The 20,054-nt window shown below is 36.7% G+C and overlaps 1 protein-coding gene across 1 annotated transcript in view; it reads left to right on the top strand.

Moving 5' to 3' along the window:
• The first annotated feature begins 1,239 nt into the window (after window positions 1-1,239).
• Window positions 1,240-20,054, top strand: part of sptlc3 (serine palmitoyltransferase, long chain base subunit 3) — a 30,359-nt gene continuing 11,544 nt past the window's right edge. The window contains exons 1-7 of the mRNA XM_079634602.1: window positions 1,240-2,255; window positions 3,318-3,518; window positions 5,154-5,308; window positions 6,294-6,442; window positions 13,736-13,860; window positions 16,336-16,429; window positions 19,383-19,488. Of these exons, the coding sequence (XP_079490728.1) occupies window positions 2,145-2,255; window positions 3,318-3,518; window positions 5,154-5,308; window positions 6,294-6,442; window positions 13,736-13,860; window positions 16,336-16,429; window positions 19,383-19,488 (941 nt within the window). The 5' untranslated portion in view covers window positions 1,240-2,144. The remainder of the gene's footprint in view (window positions 2,256-3,317; window positions 3,519-5,153; window positions 5,309-6,293; window positions 6,443-13,735; window positions 13,861-16,335; window positions 16,430-19,382; window positions 19,489-20,054) is intronic.

Raw genomic sequence — 20,054 nt, 5'->3', positions numbered from 1 at the left:
AGCTTGATAAACCCGGTGTTCACCTAACGCTAGCAGTAAGTTAGGCCTATTTTAAAATTAAAAATATCACCTAAAGATGTTAAATACCCAATGAGGTAATAACAAACGTGATAAAACAACAATGCCTTAACTGATAAGTCATTAGAGCTCTAAAGGGGGAGTACCTGCCATGCAAGTATGAGATAAATAATGAGTGCTAATATTAATAAAGCTAATGATGCTTGACAGATCTAGGCTAGCACAGCTCCCTTAGCAAGTCACAGGCAGAGGATTGGGAAGCTCAGTGGATGTGGTGAAATGAGGGATCGAGGTGGACAGAGGGGACAGTTCAGGGTTTATACAGAGGGAATCTGTGGTTAATTAGCAGTGACAGTTCCTCGGTTAGTCCAGCATTAGTTCAGACAGCTGCAGGCTGCTGCCAGTGCCACACGTTGCCACTCATTCTCTCTTCATTTCCATCTAGATAGATATGTTTCGCCCATTCACTCACTCAGGTGTTTGTTTCTCTTCTCCCCAAGAACACAACCCCATTGAAAAAGCAAGGGAAGGAAAGTATGACTTCAGAATTATTCTTCATTTGTGTAATCACAATGACTTCGTGTTCTGTGGAAGACTTCCCACATTCTGCTGAATTGTAGTTGGAGTGGTAAATATGCAGAAGGCAGCAAAACTATTCAAAGATAGCTTATCTTGGAGACCGGGAAGAAACCAGTTTTTGAGGCCTAAACTGCAATGTAAGAATCATATTTATAATGGGAAAAAGAAAAAAAATACATTGTTCTTTAATATACCTTATTGATAAAAATGAAACCACATGCAGACCTCAGTGTTGTAATTGTTAACTAAACTAGTAAGAATAATTTTTGGTTATTTAATATATAAATTGAATATAATAATAACTTAAACAACTTAAATTATGAAATGTTGCAACTAACTGAAATGGTACATTTAATTATTAAAACTCAAACTGAAATAAATATTAATTGAAGTATCGTCAAATTATAAACAACTAATACAAATGACTACTTAAGACCACTGAAAAACGAAAATATAAAAATAAAAGTGAACATTTTTATAAGTACCATAATAGTACCCATAAACAAAATACTAAAATAACAATGGTGCGCCTTATAAAAATGTACCGTTAGTAACACTAACCATTGTATCTGTACAAAACAGTTGTACTATAGCCTAATAAATATATGAAGGTGATGGAAAATAAAGTGTATTTTTTTCATAATACTGTTTTATATCAGGTACATTGCTCTAACCTATTTCAAAGACATCTTGGGAGCTGTTGATTTAGAGTGCCATCAGGCCCGGGAGAGAGAAGAGCAAAAGTTAGGTTTGCACTCCATCTATAATGCATTTCTTAGTTACAATAATGTAGACAAATGTTTGCTCCAGTTTTTAAACACTGTAATACAGACACATTGATGTAACTATAGTAACGAGTCGTCCATGGCTTTATGTGGTCAGTATTAAGGATGGATAGATGGTTATAATAATGAAACACCACAATTTGAATGCATTGAAACAACAATAACATTCATAATAGTGCCTAGTTTCTGAGGGGCTTCTCAGATCGAGGACTCTGGCAGAGGCCCATCCTTCATCTTTGGTTACTTGGTCTTAGTAGTTAAATTATGGTTAGTGAAAACAATTTAAACTAAGTAAACGCGTTTCAAGCTGTTGGATAATAGACATCATTTGCATATTGCACAACATGTTTCACTTTGTACTGCGTGTTTCTTTTACCACTGACACCTTGGTGTTTGTGGCTGCAGCAGTTTTACTTTTAATTTGCTGTAAAACACATCCAGATGCAGATTCACAACTGACTGTCTATAAGTTTGAATATCATCGTGTCTTCACTGTAGTACAAGCTGCGCGCTCTTCCATATTCGAAGCTGTCAAAGGGAGCGCCCAGTCGCGTCGCGTCGTTCCTCTGGTGTCCGTGAATACTTCCTGGTCCAAAGTTGTGTGTACTCAAATCAAAGTCATTTGAGCATGAAGTCGGATGGTGAACTCACAGCAGGGAATTACACTTCAACGGACACACACACACTTCTCTAAACTGAGGAACAGAGAAGTTCAATAGTATAGCCTACTTCATTATTCAGCGTTGTTGACGCTTAGAAAACATGATGCGAACAGATGAACATTATCCACGCAACGGAACCCTGAAGTCTCATTGTGACCAGAAACAACAGGAAAACAACAGTTTAAAGAATGGATATCACAAAAATGAAAAGGTATGTCAAGCAGCATCCCTCAATTCATCGTAAAATACGTTAAAGTTTAACGTGTCCTTTTAAAAATTCAAGTTAACGTTAAATGGGTAACTTACAGGGGATAATGTTTAAAAATGTTGATTTTACAGCGCGCTTACTTTTCTATAACATGTCCAGTTTGACTTAACATGGAATTTGAATTGGGAGGTCCGATTCATTTCACCGAATCGGTTCGGTCAGGTGGTTCGTTTAATGAATTGTTTCAGAAGAACAATTCACCAATTAGTTTGAGTCATCACTAAAATATGCTTAAAGTTCATGGGTGCTTCTGGTAATGAAATAAATGTTTACTCTTATGTAAATATTAGAATAGTAACCATATAGTTTAACTGTTAAAATTGTGTAACCTAACCACAGGCAAAAACATGGTGGCTTCTCTCTTAAAGGGACAGTTCACCAAAAAATGGAAATTATGTCATCATTTAGGCTACTCACTCACCCTCAAGTTGTGTCACTCCTATATGTATTTATTTCTTCTGCTGAACACAAATGTTCATAATTTGAAGAATATGGGTAGTAAAACCTTTAATGGGACCCCACTGACTGACAGTAATAGTATGGCGGAAAAAAATACTATGGAAGTCAATGGGGCCCAACAACTGTTTGGTTACAGACATTCTTCAAAATATCTTCTTTTGTGTTCAGAGGAAGAGAAACTCATACAGTTTCAGAGAAACTCATACAGGTTTGGAACTTTAGGGTGAGTAAATGATGTCAGCATTTTCATTTTTGAGTGAACTATCCCTTTAAGAGAAGCCACCATGGTTTTGTCTGTGGTTATACAATTTTCACAGTTAAACTATATGGTTTCTAACAACAAACAATGGTATTTGTCATTAAAAGTTTCCTATTGGTTATGAAAGATATGGCTTAAGCACACTTAGAAATTACATTTATTATTAAATGATGGTAATTGGACTGTTAAGTTATTGTAGTATATATTTGAATATAATTTGTCTGCTAAATTAAAGTACCAATAAAACAGTATTAACTATATTGTTTTGTTAACCTGTGATATTGTAGGTGCATAAAAATGGCACGGGAAACGGTTTTCATCAGCCTCGAGTTAGGGGTGAAGATTCATTCGAGGAGGCCCCCATGTATGTGGCTGTCCTGACATACATGGGCTATGGAATTGTCATCCTGTTTGGCTATTTCAGAGACTTACTAAGAGCTATTGGATTAGAGAAATGCCATCAGGCCCAGGAGAGACAAGAGCAAAAGGTAGGTTTGCTCTCCATCTAATACATTTTGCACAGTAACCACCATGCAGAGTGTGTTCTAGTTTGTCTTGCTCTAGTTTTCATACACAAAGGGAAGAAAATCTTTATATTATATTTAGCATTACCTCATGTAGGCTTATACTTATACTAAACCTTATACTGAGTTGCTAGGACTTATCCTAATTTTTGGATTAGAATAACATCTTTCTATGCGTCTAAAAGGCAAATGTTCTGTGAGAGTTGCATAATTAACATAAAAAAATAAATGTTAGAAAGATGATTATAGGCAACACAAATTATTCTCAAACACAAAGTGTTTTCTTTCATGTCATTTGATTTACACACTGTTCACTATGGAAAATCTCCATGATATGTGTGAGGTGATGCTGGGGAGGTTAAGTACGCAATTAAACCCCAGAGGACAGTGACTTCATTATTTCTGCTCTGTCTGTCCGTTGAGAAAAGATGCCTCTTTTGTGTACATTTCTCACTCAAAGCTTGTGGTATTACATTAGATGTGATTATTAAAAGGCATAAATTGAGTTTTTTTTAAAAATTGAGTTGGCAAGATCATGAAATGGTAAGCTTTCAGAGAGAGTCACACCTTTAGTAAAATAGTGTTATATTGGTATGAGTGAACACATTGGGAATATTTTGCTCTGTGCTTGCCATGTTTTCCATGATCAGCGTGAATCACTCCAGCCAAATTGTCACTGTCTAAATCTTCTAAGCTAGCTGTAATTTTTCAAGTGTACAAATACAAATCAGTAAGAAGTGAGCGCAACAGACATTTCAGTGGAATGCTGTAGCACCACCATTTGCCATTAATATCCAATGAAAATAAATATATTAACCGGAAAATGAATGGAAAGAACAGGTTTCTGCACATTTCACAGAGTGTGCTTGATATGTAGGCCCATACACGCCATTAGCATTTAAGAGCTAGGCCTACATTTACATAATCTCACAGCATTTCCATTCTCCCTTTTCCTGTTTAACAGAGGTTTCTACATTGTCGTTTGAGTCACACACCAGCATAGCTTTAAACTGTGTGCTTTGTGTTAAATGAGAACAAAAATGGCTATAAGAATCAATAAGAGTGCAGTTTTTGTTTGAGCTTTCTTGGTGTCTTAAGAGAATGCTTTGAATGTGTGATCTAAAACGCTGGGTGAAGATCAGACACCTCCTCGGTGACCAGAAAAACTTGAGTGGCAGTCAAAAGCTTATGCAAAAAAACGTGTAAAAGTCAGACTGCAGTTTTTTGCGGCTTTGTTATTTTCTGCTGTCTTAACTCCATAACTGTTTTTTAACAGTTCAAAGTAGGTTTAATAAAGGCAGCACAATGAGCAGTCTGCATAGCCTCTTCTTTGTTCTTTGGCAGAGTTTACTTAAAGACAAGATGTGGGTGAGTCTCTCAGGACTCTGATACTCACAGAGCAAATGGTTTTGAAACATTCACCCGGTTGTAACTACCCACGTGTAAACAGTGTCTTTTTATGGCTGATCTTGGGTCACCTGTCCCTCTTCTTTTTTTATGAATTGAGCATATTGCGGAAGGGAAGCATGAAATACTGATGTCAGGTTGTGTTAAAAGTGCTTCTAGTTGTTATGTTGTAATTGGTTTCTTGTATTACAGGACTTTGTTCCCCTTTACCAAGATTTTGAAAACTTCTACACCCGGAACATGTACATGAGAGTCAGAGACAACTGGAACCGGCCCATATGCAGTTTACCCGGTCCGGTTTTTGATCTCATGGAAAGAGTAACGGATGATTACAATTGGACTTTTAGGTAAATCTATTCTTTGCATAAAACAAGCCGTTATAACTGTTGAAAAGAGCAGGATGTACTGTATAGGTGATGGTTTCTGGTAAAAGGTGTTGATTGTCAAGTCTTACTAACTAGCTTAACCAGCAAAACCAGTAAACCAACTTTACCAGAAAGCCCATGGATTTATTTCACCGCACCAGCACTAACCAGCTTAAACCTGTTTTTTCATTCATACTAGGACAATATGGTATTTTTATCCAGAAAGAAATATATTCATATATGATATTATAGTCCTACCATTCAAAAGTTTTTTATTTTTTATTCAGCAAGAATGTATTAAATTGATAAAAAGGTTCAAAAACTTTTAAGTTGATACAAGAAAAAAACAAATAAATGCTGTTCTTTTAAACTTTCTGTTCATCAAAGAATCCTGAAAAAATCCACCTGTTTTCAAAATATAATATAATATTAAGAAAAGTCTTTTGAGCAGCAAATCAGCATATTAGAATGATTTGTGAAGGATCATGTGACACTGAAGATGGTAATGGCTGGTGAACATTCAGCGTCCACATCACAGGAATAAATTACACTAATGTATATTAAAATAGAAAACACTTGGGATTGTAATAATATTTCAAAATATTACTCCTTTTTTTACTGTATTTTGGATCAGATAAATGCCTTGATGAGTATAAGAGACTTCTTTTAAAAATATTATATCAAACATTTGAATACATTTCATCAGAGGAGAAAAATATTAAATGACAGTTATATGATTTTTGGACCTTTTTCCTCATTTAGTTAATTTGTAATTTCAGCTCATTGTGTTTATTGTTTCTTTCAATGGCCGCCCTAACATGGACTGCTGCTTTGTATTGCACAAATTTATTTTATATTATACCCACTAATTTTAGTTCTACCCTAGAACAAGAATGATCTATGTACAGGCTAGTCAGGATAAATCAATATCAATAACCGTTTGGTTGGTGTGTTTCTTCTCTGTCAGGTTAACAGGGAAAACCATTAAGAACGTCATAAACATGGGCTCCTACAACTATCTGGGTTTCGCTGAAAACAACGTTGACTTCCTGAGAACCGTAGCAGAGGTGACCAGACAGTATGGGGTGGGCGTCTGCAGCACAAGACAGGAACTAGGTATTTGTGTGGCTACACCACAAACATCTCTCAGAATCAGGTCACCTATAGCATCCAACATTGTTTTCTTAAAGGGGTCATCGGATGCCCATTTTCCACAAGTTGGTATGATTCTTTAGGGTCTTCATGTAAAGTTTGTAACATAGTTTGGTTAAAATTTCTCAATGATTGTGTAAAACAACACCCTTTAACCTCCTTAAAAACAGCTCTGTTCACTGTGACTTGTTTCGGTGCATGTCTCCTTAAATGATAATGAGCAACTGCTCACCCCACCCCTCTCTACCGTGGGGTGTGTCGACACAAGACAGGTGCTGCTTTGGCAACCTGCCTTGGCAGACATTATACAAATGACATCATATTGCTCAGAAAATCCAAACGGCTTGATTATTGAGAGTGTTTAGGCTTTTTGTGGATTAAAAGAAAAGGAGTGAATGGATTTTTTTTTTTTTTTCATTGTATGGTTGTGTCCACACTGCAAAGACACATTTATATGTAAACACCATATAAAAGTGAATTTTGCATCAGATGACCCCTTTTAAGAACAAGCATGGTATTTTGTTTGGCAACTATAATGGTTTATTAAATGCCACCATAAACCCATCAAAAGCATTTTTTCCTCTTGTGATCTGACCTGCTTTGAGCAGCATTAACAGAATTCCTCCTTCAATAGATTTATTAGGTCCAACCTATTTTTGAATTTGCAACGTAAGTTGATGATTGACTGACGTGTTTCATATCTCTCTCAGGTACAGGTTTATTACTTATGATGAATCAAATGACTCATAATGATCTTCCCATATTCCCATGCTGACATTTTTTACAAATGTCATGTAGATTGTGTAGGTTAAAAGCGGGCTTGTTTGCACTAAGTCTAAGGTGAAATGGTTATCTGTACCACAGTGATAGGAAATCTCAGGGAATTTTAAAGGGCCCTTATTATGCTATTTTAAATGCTACTCATTTTGTTTTGGAGGTCTCCTACTATAGGTTTACATGCATCCAAGGTCAAAAAACACTTACAATTTCTCATAATTTACATTATACATAACCAAATTTCTCAAAGGCTTGTTTCAAGATTCAGTCTCTATAAACCCCTCATTTCCGAGAGCCTTCTCTGCTCTGATTGGTCAATAGGTCCAGTCTGTTGTGATTGGTCTACCGCTTACAGCTCGTTTCAGAAACAAAAAGCCCATTAGCATATTCAAATTTCAGCTTTCTCAGCACTTGATACACAGTGATGCAAACAGTAATGATGGTGCGTTTTTCTGTATAAATTCCAGCGTGAGTCCTCATCCGCATTCCTGCATTTAGATTCGCAGCACAGAAAACAGCGTCATCTCGACAAGTCACAACACGAACCAAACTCTTCTAGGCCTCGGCTATAACAGCAGTGTTTGAGGGCGGAAGTAGATGTTGTTCATGGGCAGCCATTGAAGCAAATTTGTTTCATTGTTATGTAGGTATGTACCAGGAAGTAAGACTGGAATTGCTGATAACTCATTTCAGCAGTTCAGAATCTATTCTTTCTTTTAAGAGACAATAACTTTATTTCTTTATTTCTGCCAAGACAACTCTCTTAATGTTTGGCATGGTAATGGGTTTGACAATGTTGATATATTTGGTCTTGGTGGAATAGATCTGCTACGCAGAGCAAGTACGGGACTTGCTACATACATGACACTCTGCTGTGAGCAAGTAAGACAAGCTGCTGCTGTACAACATAGCATACAAGAATTAGCCATAGCAGATCCATACAGGTGGAGGTCACTTTAAGGTGCACTGCTAAAGCAAATGCTAACCAAGCTTTTGAAGGTTGAGCAGCGAGCTCATTGGCTACTGATACGGTAGGAACCAATCAGGTGTCCCCTATATAAAATTATATGATTGCAAGCGTTTGAGTTAAGAACCTATTAGCCTGCGCCATCTAGAGTTTCATTACAGAACTTTGTATTTGTAATGAACAAGTTTTTTTAAAACATTGCAGACATTTTACATTCACAAATAGCTATATTACACAAAAAAAACATGATTTAAAATTGTGATTTCCAGGCTTGAAAAAGTAGATTTTTTTTTTTTTAATGTATAGATTTTTTTTTTTTTCATTTATGAAAAAAATATTTAATTGGTTGGAAAAATATTTTTTAAAATGCGTATTGAGTGATCACAAACTACTTTAATGGAAATTCATTGGTAAAAATGTGTGGAAACCCTAGATGATGGTTTAGAGATTAGATCTGTTAAGTTCTTTGGTTAGACCAATCTGATATCTAGTTATTCTGGTTTGTTACATATGTGACATTTTTCTTAGCTGCTTGATGACTGTCACTACCTGTTCTGACACCAGCAAGACTGTAAAACATGTAAGACTGTAAAACATCACATGAGCACAGTTGGGTCAAGTACAAATTACAGTTAAGCTGGAAATTTGTGTCGCTGTTTTATTTAACTTTCTCTGTGTCACTGCTTTTCTGTTTTTCTCCTCTTACATACACTCTTACACAGTATAAATGCACATCCCTCTTAATGATATATATATTTTTCCTTAGAAGTAGGTAAAGTTGGTAATCTGAGATATTTTGTCTGCGGTGCTACTGTGGTGAATCTGAGCCAAAAATCAGAAACGGACACGAAAAGAACACGTGATCATGAGTCATGGGAGTATTTGTGTGTAAAGTCCTTTTCGTATCATTCATTATTCATTTGAGGGATTCATTTCTTTCTTTCTGCATCTCTCAGAGTCGTTGCTTTGGGATATATTTCTGCAGGCCCTCTGTTAAATGAGCAATAACAACTAACCCCACGAGTCCATATTAAGATGCAGTTCTAAATTAGATGCATGTGTATGTATTACGTATTAGGGATGGGCATTTTAAAATAATTTTGCAGTCAATGTTCTTAAACAAATTTTTTTTAACTGATTATTTTACAATTATTTATTTTATTCACAAACATTACATCACCAGTGTTTCAAAATAATTATGAAATAAATAATAAATTATATATTAATTAAGTAAATTATTAATAAAGTAAATACGTATGAAATATGTAAAATATTAAAGTATATAAAAATAGTTTATATTTTAAAATTAAGTATACATATTCATGAATCTTGTTTTACTAAGTGTTTAAAGGGTTTGACTAATGAAAGATTTGCATTTAGGTACAGGAATCAAAATCACAGAATTACTACCCTTAAATTTATACTGGAAAGTGGCATTGTATCTCCCAAGTTACATTTGATTACAATTTTACTCATTTATGTGATGTTATGTTATGTAAGTTTTTTTTTTTTTTTTTTTCACTATAACGTGGTCACGGTTGACAGGATGTTTTTGTTCTAACTGCAGGATCAATAAGTCCTGTTTGTTTTAGCTGACAGGTTTTAAGACTTCTACTTCAATCATTTACAGAAAATCTGCCTGTCTTTAGTGTGTGTGTGTGTGTGTGTGTGTGTGTGTGTGTGTGTGTGTGTGTGTTCAGTCACCATGGACTATTTAAAAGAGTTACCATTAAGTTACAGTTGTCAAACACTAATATCACTGAAGCACGTTGCACTTATGGAGGAATCGAGAACATAATGGGTTATTTGTAAGTGTCACATTTATTGTTACTAGAGCTAAATGTTTCACCATGGTGATGCAGTCATTGTACAACCAGTGGGTGCAAATGTTGTTTGCTACACTAGTTTCTTATGAGACAAAAGTTGTCTATCTCCAGTGGGCTTAAGGGGTTCATAAACGAGAATTTTTCATTGAGCTACACCCTTTTTTGTCTTATTGGAGCTACTTAAAATATTAATCTATTTTCTATTTTTATTTTTGAAAATCAGCTTGAGTATATGATTATAATTTATAACAAGTATAATTCAGTATGAATTGAGCCCAGAACAGTTCGCAGCACCCGTGTTTAAAGGAATTTTGCTAGTTTTAAACAAGTTAAGGTGTGCTTTCGATTACTACAGAAAATGATTTGGCTTGTCCCTCTGCATTTAAAAACAAACAAAAATAGCATTTGCAATGGAAGCCTATGAAAAAAAATGTGAAGCTTGAAATTACAGTTGTAATCAAAATTATTCAAACCCCATTCCAAATCAGGCTTGTTAGCAAAATGTACATACTTTCAGTGGTTTGCAATGAACAAATCAAACAAAAGTAATTAAACTAGCTCAACACAACAAATGTTTCCCCCAAATTCAACTGAAAATACAACTTTGAATGAGTTCTGCAGTCTCAAAATTATTCAACCCCCTGAATAGAATCCTCACAACAGCACAAATCTACAAAACAGGTGTTGTCTCAAGCACACCTGGTTCAACTAATGAAACCCTTGATTAGACCTGTTTTGTCTAAAGCTCGGGTGTCATTGGACCTTCCAACAGGACAATTATCCCAAGCATACCTCAACAATCCTAAACATACCTCAGAAGAAGACCTGGGGCCATCACAGTCATCACTTGAACCCTATAGAAAATCTCTGGTGGGATTTAAAGAAGGCTGTTGCAGCAGCACGCAAACCCAAGAATATTGCTGAACTGGAAGCCATTGCTCATGAGGAAAAGATAAGATCACAACAGCAAAAGGGTGTCTTACTAATTACTAAAGATGCATGCCTTGAAGGGTTTAAATCATTTTAAGACTGCAAAAGTTTCATTTTCAGTTGAATTTGGGGAAAACGCTTGAAACATTTGCTGTGTTGAGCTATTTCGATGACTTTTTTGTTTGATTTGTTCATTGCAAACTGCTAAAAGTGCAATGGGGAAGTTATGCTTTATTCTTTGTGTATGTATTATTCTGGTGCAGTTCCTTGACCCATTAACTTTCACTGTAAATATTACCGTAAACATGATTTTCTGTGGTAGTCTATGCCCACAGATAATGTTGACCGAGCTTCATTTGTATTTAACCCTGAACATATCTCTTAACTGTTATCAGAGCTGTTCCTATCCATTTAAATTAAATTAGGTTAAGGTTGAGAACTTGCTGTTTTATGTTCAGTTTTTTTCCTGGTTAAACACTCCCAGCAGGTGAATGAGATCTTCATGGGTCTCGCTCTCATTTCTCACTTCATTAGACTACTACAATACCCCAGTTACAAGTCAAGACCCTTATGTGTTTCCTCTGTGTTGAGCGAGCTGCGTTTACACTTGGCATTAACATGTGACCTGTATCCGGATGTTGTCCACATACACATTGAAAAGACAAGTGTAAACGCGTTTCTGATCAGAATGTTATCCGATCAGCGTGTCCTGGTCCAGAGGTAGTCGTGGACGCATTGTGATCGGATCTCAGTGTAATGTAAACGCAATCCAGCCATCGTGTCTGCATTCACAGGTGGACGTCACACATTCCCCGCCCAGTCTCCCCACGTAGCTGTCAGAAAACAGTTACAGTATGATCAACTCTGGAAGTATTCCTTCATTCAAAAAATGTAATTTGATCTAAGACTGGAGATTGCACAGGATAGTAAAGTGAGTGGGTTAAAGCAAATGGGACATTGCTTAATTTGTATCATCTTTACTCTTAATTTGGTGTCGTGCTACAGACCTAATTTAAATATTATGCAAAAACAGAAATCCAATCGATTATCCAGATACAGAGGCTACTTAATCAACAACAATGAACAAATGTAAACGCACCGTGTCCTGATTGGATAATGATCCGATCTGCTTGATCGGATCATGGTGATCGCATGTTAATGCCAAGTGTAAACGCAGCCTATGACGTCCACCTGTGAATGCAGACACGATGGCTGGATTGCGTTTACATTACACTGAGATCCGATCACAATCCGTCCTCGACTTCCTCTGGATCAGGACACGGTGATCGGATTACATTCCGATCAGAAACGCGTTTACACTTGTCTTTTCAATGTGTATGTGTGGACAACATCCGGATACAGGTCGCATGTTAATGCCAAGTGTGTAAACACTATCACACTGAAGTGCAGTTTAGCCACCCTGGACCCGATTCAGGTTTAATCAAACTCATCACGCTTCAGCTGCTGCTGTGAGAGGGAATGATCAGAAGTCCGGAGTAATCAATGGTGTTTTAGAGTACAAAGCTCTCCAAAGGAAAAAGGAGAGGCATTTATTTACAGACCAACACTGAGTGTTGTGCATTCACTCTTGACCGCTGTCTTATTCTGACTCTTTGACACTTTTGGTGTGTGAGAGGGGTCCATGGGAGCAGAAAAATGATGGGAGCCAGACTCCAATTGCCCACATGTGTATAGTGGTGTTGTTTTTAAATTCTTTAACTTGTTTTGTATGTATGTGTGCATGGTTGTGCATTTAGATTTGAATTAATAATGTAATTTACTTTCTAATAACATTCCAGAACTTTGATTGATTTTTAATTAAGACCACAAACAGGCTGCAGACCTGTTATCCGAATTTAAATTTAAGGAAGTGCAATTAAATTGCTGTAAGTGTAGTTATTAGTCAATAATATATTTAGTTTGAAACACACAAGCATAATTATACAGACAACAGATGGGGGGTTTCCAGAAACATTAGATGGTATTATATTAGTCCGTAAGTTCCTCTTCCTGTCATCCCCATTCAAATTCCATTTGGACAACCTGAAGGGTGTGGTCAATTCAATTCAAATTTCAACTAATGAGTTTAAAGGGATAGTTCACCCAAAAATCTAAATTCACCCTCGTGTTTTTCTAAAACTGTACGACTGTGGAACATAAAAGAAGATATTTTGAGAAATGTCTGTGGTTTTTGTCAATACAGCCTTCAAAACTGTTTGGTTACTAATTTTTTTTTATATATATATCTTCTTATGTGTTTTGCAAAATAAAGAAAGTCATACAGGGTTGGAACAAAATGATAGTGATTCATAATAACAGAATAACATATTGGGTTGAACACTTCCTTTAAAGTGAGTCAAATTCTGAGTTTTTCCTAGTACTGTTGTAAAAACATCTAACTAATCAAGGCCTGTATACTTCTAAAGAAAAAAAATATATATATATATATATATTTTATTAATGTAATTTTACATCACATGGAGAGTTGTTGCCTTGGATTTTATTTGTTCAAAAGTCTCCAAGTTATTGATAATCGCAAGCACAGTCAGTCTCTCAGTTTTTCTTCATTTCTCTGGTCTTATGGTTAAAGAAAGTGGTCAGCTCATGTGTTGCTGACATGACATGTGTTGCTTTGGCCTGTGACATTTTCTGTTCCCATTTATTGTACAAAGAAAAGAGACAAGTCACCAAGTAGACTTTTGTAAACTAATTTTCATAAAAGTGTTAGCTTATACTTTTCATTATCTTTTTTTATAGGCAACTTCAGCATCCATGAGAAACTGGAGGAACATGTGGCTGAGTTCTTGGGTGTGGAGGCTGCCATGGCGTTTGGAATGGGTTTCGCCACCAATTCCATGAACATTCCAGCTCTAGTCGGAAAGGTCAGCGTTTAAAAATTAATCCCTAACGGTGCCTCTTTATTTTTTACATCTGTCTTAAATCACTCGATTTTATCTGCTGAAGTGAGCTCACAACTGTTGTATATTAATCCATTATCTCTGGGCGCCTGTTATTAATTGCCACAATAAAGAGTTTTCCACGCACTACAGAATAACCCAATGAACCAGCACACTAAACAAACCCTTGTTAAAAATGATGCTCAATCAGATAAACAAGCTCAGTTAGAACTTGACAGTGTTTGTTTAGGGCGTCTCATTAGGGATTGTTTATACTGGGCCCAATGATGTGGTCGTCATAACCAGCTCAGATGAGAAGACCTCAGGATCTGGGTGTGATCCAGAGGGCTGGGGGACTTTCTTAAGGATTGTACTGGAGGGGGATGTTCTTCCCTTAAGAAAGTCCTCATGATGTATGTTGCAGCCTTGGGGTATTGGTTAAGCACTGAGTCCAACAACTTGTCCCTTCTGGAGGAAGTGTCAGTTCAAGGCGTCTCAAGGTGAAGAGGAGATGACAGCAACCATTGTTGAATCAGGCCAGGCTCTGCTGATATTGAGAATTCGTCATCCAGTTTACAACAAATGATCTGAATGTTAAAAAGTTAAATTCATTTGAACCAAAAAAAAAAAATTCTGAAGGTTCATTTCAATTAACTGCTTCCCATAGTTGGTAAAGCTGGCAACACCAAGGCTGGGGTTCGATTCCCAGCGAACATGCTCAATAATAGAATGCCATGCAATGGTCCATTCACACAAAACGCATGTTTGCATTCCACTGTGCTGCTTTTCCATTGTTGTTCTATGTAAATATGCACTAACTAGACAGACGTGTTTAACCATTGTGCTCGTATCTCAAGTTAAAAGAAGTCAAACTTTTGGGGGGGGGGGGAGCGTATCTCAAGAGCTGACGTTTCTTTTTCTCTTTACCCGTCTCATGTTTGTAACTGGAAAAACGTGAATGGTCTCTTAGATGCTTTGGATAAAAGTGTCTTTCAAATGCATAAATGTAACTCAACTGATTTAAGTCATTATTCAGTAGTGTTCCCAGACGTCATTGCATGTCTTCTTTGTTGACAAAATATAAGGATGGACTTTGTCCAGACAGATCATTCCCTATCTGGGGCAGGATTATATTTAAATGAGCTCAAAAGAATGAACAATTAAGATTCAATGACATAAAAGGAGAGAGAGAAGATAATAAAAATAGATAGATTAACAAATGAAATAAGAATAAAAATCGGAAGTATTGAATTATACGTGCATGCAAGAATACTATGAAGAGAGTGATCTGCCATGTTTTTTTTGCATTTTATTAATTTCAAGTTCTATTTTATTATTTTATTGGTATCACTTTATTTTAAAGTCCTGTTCCCCATGTACATACTATAAACTTATAGTTATTACAATAACTGGGTAATAACCCTGAACCTACCCCTAAACCTAACTTTAAACTGTTAGTTCACCCAAAAACGTCAATTCTGTCATCAATTACTCACCCTCCTTTCATTCCAAACCCGTAAGACCTTTGTTCATCTTCGAAACACAAATGAAGATCTTTTTTATTAAATCTGAGAGGTTAAAATCTGAACCACCCATAGGCAGTAACGTCATTGCAACCTTCAAGGCCCAGACAGGTAGTAAATGCATAGTTAAAATAGTCCATGTGACTAAAATGGTTCAATCTTAATATTATGAAGCGACGAGAATACTTTAGTGCGCAAAAATAACAACATTATTCAACAATCTCTTCTCTTCCATGTCGTTCTCCTACACTGTTGACGTAGTGTAAACAGTGCAGCGCTTCCGGGATCTACGTCAGAAAGTTGGCTCACCATTGGCTGACGCTGGTCTTGTGAGCACCACTGTAGCGGCACATAAAAACAATCAAAAGACCGCTAAGGAGCTGAGTGGAGGAATAACTTCTGTGACGCGTTTATCCTTGAAGCTTGCATGTTGTTTTATTTTGTACAGGTTTGCACGGTCAACAAAATATGTGCTCCAGCACTCACCCCCATTCTTCCATCCAAACACACACACAACAGGTGTTTTAACCCCACTTAATTAATGACACACCCATTATCATTTGGTCACATGACTTTCCCATTACATGGCTCCTACAACCACGACACATGCGTGTGACGTAGGAACTAGTCAGTAATGAGCCGACATTCTGACGTAGAACCAGTATTTTCTTAGATAAAATACAGTATGGTGCTGTAAAATAAAGTGCAACCCTTTTATTTTTACTCTTTATATTATAGTATGGTATTTAGTATGACTTTCTGTAAAACACTTTAAACAGTGTTTTAAAAGATGCTATAACGCTTGACTGTTTGTGATCGTGTTTTGTACGACCCTCACATTATTATTTTACACAACATGTTATTGATGGATTCCTGCTTTCGATTCCTGCTTCGTAATGTGTTCAGAGCCATGCAGTAACATATTCCTTGTTTCCAGGGCTGTTTGATCCTGAGCGATGAGCTAAATCACACGTCCCTTATCCTTGGCGCCAGGTTGTCGAGCGCAACCATTCGAGTTTTCAAACACAACAGTAAGTACATGTTCACAATATTATGAAATTTAAATATACCAACTCACTGTGTGTTCTGTTATCAACACACGTTGCTTAAGGTTCAACATTCTGAGGTGTTCACCTTCACAGTTAGTGATGGTTAGCCGAAAGAGTTTAAGCATTAGCCTGCAGCGAGGCATACTTGGGGTTTTAAGATGGCTGTGCTTTAGGGAATCCATTGTAGTTAATGGTATTCTTGTGTAGCTACTGGATGACTGGTGTGCATCTTTCTCCAGAGGATGGAATACATGATGCATGAAGAACAAAAGCTTGAATGTGCTCTCGCAGTGCCGTGAAATACTTGGTTGTTGGTCCTTAAGGCAAACCTTGGAGACTCTACATGCCACTGTCTGACCTGAAAATAGTCTCGGTAAAAGTGACAGAGGAGACCCGACTGCATCGCACTTGATAAGCTGGTTTAGGTGTATTTGATTAGGGTCAGAACTATAGAAGGTCACTTGAAGTCAACTTGGAATCTCAGAGATCTCATTTCATTGGGAGTGTATGTTGTAACATGGGCGGATATGATAAGTGGATGAAAAACGTTTACAAAAGAAATGCATCAATTAGTCAACGTTCATTATTATACGATAATCCAAACCTGTATAGACCGCATTTGCAGAGACAGGGGTGTAAAATATGGTATGGTTCTCTGTTGATACCTGTACACCTGCAGAATAAATGTTTTCATTGCATAACAATGAATGTATCACGCGCATTTTGATTGTTAGGACATGTTTGTTGACAAATATCTACCACACTAACGCTAGCATTGCCATTTTGATTCTTTATCCGTCATCTTCTGAGGATTGCGCAATGGTCAGAAGTTGGAAAATTCCACATCCAACTTGATATGAAAAACAGCATAAATTCTGCAGGAAGGTAGATAAATTTTATCTATGCACATTTGCACATTTAAATGCAAACAGACTCAATGTGTTCAAATGCTCTGAATGTGCTGCTGACATTGGGAATATGTAGGCCTGTGCTTTGGCTTTGGTTAGTGTATCAATCACATCAGCATTTGCTTGAACACTTGGATTTTCCTAGGGAAAAGATTGCAGCTGTAAAAATATGGTACACAGAATGTGGATTTTTTTTTGTAGTTTCATTTGAAAGCTGCACATAGTTTTGAATAATGATTATTGCCGTTTTGTATGTCAAAGTGACTGTGGGTAGTGAGTGGGTAGGCTTCCTGTATTATAAGCACATTTATTCTGGCTCAAATGTCCACAACCAAGCTGTAAATATTGTCATTGTCATTGAAATGACTAGTGATAACTTAACAAAGATTTAGCCAAACAACAGTAGTTTGACATTTATCCCCCCACGCCTTGTTTCATCTAGTACTACATTTCACTGGTCAATTCTTCTTTTTATAGTTGTTCTTAACCTGAAACCTTTGTCAGATCTGTTTAGGTGAGTGTAGTATTTCAGGACTGCATGGATAGTGAAAGCAGGCCGCGTCCACATTGGCCTTCACTGGCCTAAATACTGTACGTTCACCTGTTTGAAACGAGGCCACTTTGATAAGAGACATTCTTTTCTTTGGGCTTTGCGTCACTTTTTATTCATAGAGACAGTGGAGAAGGCAGGACGTTTTTAGAGTAAGAGAGAAGATGAATGAGATCAGGATCAGAACTTCTTCTTTTACATTTTCTTTGATTTTGCAGTTCAACTCTGCCATCTGTTGGCTAGTTTGTAGTGTTGCCGTGTCTGGTTATCTTAAGTGACTTTAGGCTAGTTGGGGGGGAATACAGTCACACATTTATACTTGAACAATAAAATATGACCGACCAATAATAGCATTGCTGAATATCCCAATGTGCTCCGTTTTACATAAGATCGCTATTAATCACTGTTATTTATTTCCCTTTTCTTTCCATGTTTCTACCTTTTCCAACCCCTCCCCTAGGATACAATTATCGGAAAGCCTTTTTTTTAAAGATGCAATTTAGCCTTGGTTAATGTGTATGCCAAAATAAATCAGACCGTTGAACTCAAGCAATTCTCCTTGATTCATAAATGCCCTCACACTCACAAAAGCAAATTAGGGTTATTTTGGTGAGGTAGGTCACTTATTTTTGGGTTTATTTTGCCAGACCATGCTGCTTATTTTTCTAGCAAGGTCTGGGAACACTGCCAGATTGTGTCTCAGTAATCGGACACATTTAAAGTCCATTATTTTATCCCTTAAAACTCATCTTTGATCACCGAAATTACATATTTAAAAGTATTTTCTTTCCTTTGTTTATGCCTTAAAATAGCTTTGAATGTAACTCTACACCCTTACCTCATTTACCTCACCAGCTCAGAGATCCACTCGTTGACGATCACACGTTGACGTGATCGGTTACAAGGCAGTTTGTGACGTCAGAAACACCAGTGATTTCAAACCCCGTTTTTGAGACTGTCTTTGGTTCACTGCTGTTTTAAGGAGAAAATACTCTACATTGGTGTTGACTTTGCACATGGTTTGTCTTAAAGCACATTAAAAACACCACATATACATATAAACAACATTAAAAGCTTGATTTTTCATAAATCAGGTCTCTCCAGAAAGAGGATTTACACTGTTCTATATATCTAAGAACAAAACCTGTTGGCCACATACAGTTAGAAAAAATCTGGAACAAGCATGTTCGGTTGTTTGTCATTTGGAATAGAGCTTTGTGATGTAATATTACAGCCATATGTATTTCTAAAGGTGATTTCATAGAACTAAATTTCCTTTGCTCATGACTGCCACATGAAAATGTTTTATATCCAACCACTCAACATTTATGAGCGTATCCTTCTTATTTTGGTTTGGGAAGACCTTGAAATAAGTTGTTGTCTTTTTGTTTGGTTTAGGTAAAATAGCATCAAACAGTGTGTATTTCTGTTAATGCCTTATTGTGTCATAACGTGCCTGTTTTGTGTTTGGTTGCAGACATGCAGAGTCTAGAAAAGCTGCTGAAGGAAGCGATTTGCTCAGGGCAACCCCGTACCCATCGCTCTTGGAAGAAGATTCTCATCATGGTGGAGGGCATCTACAGGTGAATGTTTACAATCATATTCACTCCAGCCTTAATGTAAGCAGCTACATCTAATGAAAGAGGATGTAACTGTGCAAATTAATAAAAGCCCAATTCATAGAGTACCTTTCCTACAAAATTATAGCTCAAATTGCTTTACAAAGTAGCAGAAAGAAAATTAAATATAACAAATAACACAAAAATCTGCCATTTACTATTATTGTTGGAGAACAGCTACAACGTTTTGGATTTAATAACCAGTGGCACCTACTTTGGCTGCAGTGGGGATAAGGAAATTGCCTACTGTATGCCTCTTTATCACTGTTGTTTATTTGAGTTTTTCTGATGTGTAATGTCACCCATTTGGACACTGCCTGTCTGATTGTTGGTTTATTGAGGCCAAAGTCTTCAGTCATGGTTGTGTGACCCTTTCCAGCCTCGTGAGCATTGATAACCCTTGTTTTAAGGAACATTTATTGCATAAATCTGTGCTCAGTGGGCTGTGAACACTGAAGGTTCATAAACTTTATATGAAATTCACACACGATTATAGAAGATTATAAACGAGTCACAAACTTGCAACCAGA

The sequence above is a fragment of the Phoxinus phoxinus genome, assembly GCF_949152265.1.
Source record: "Phoxinus phoxinus genome assembly, chromosome: 14".
NCBI lineage: Eukaryota > Metazoa > Chordata > Actinopteri > Cypriniformes > Leuciscidae > Phoxinus > Phoxinus phoxinus.
This window is presented reverse-complemented; position numbering and strand designations above follow the sequence as displayed.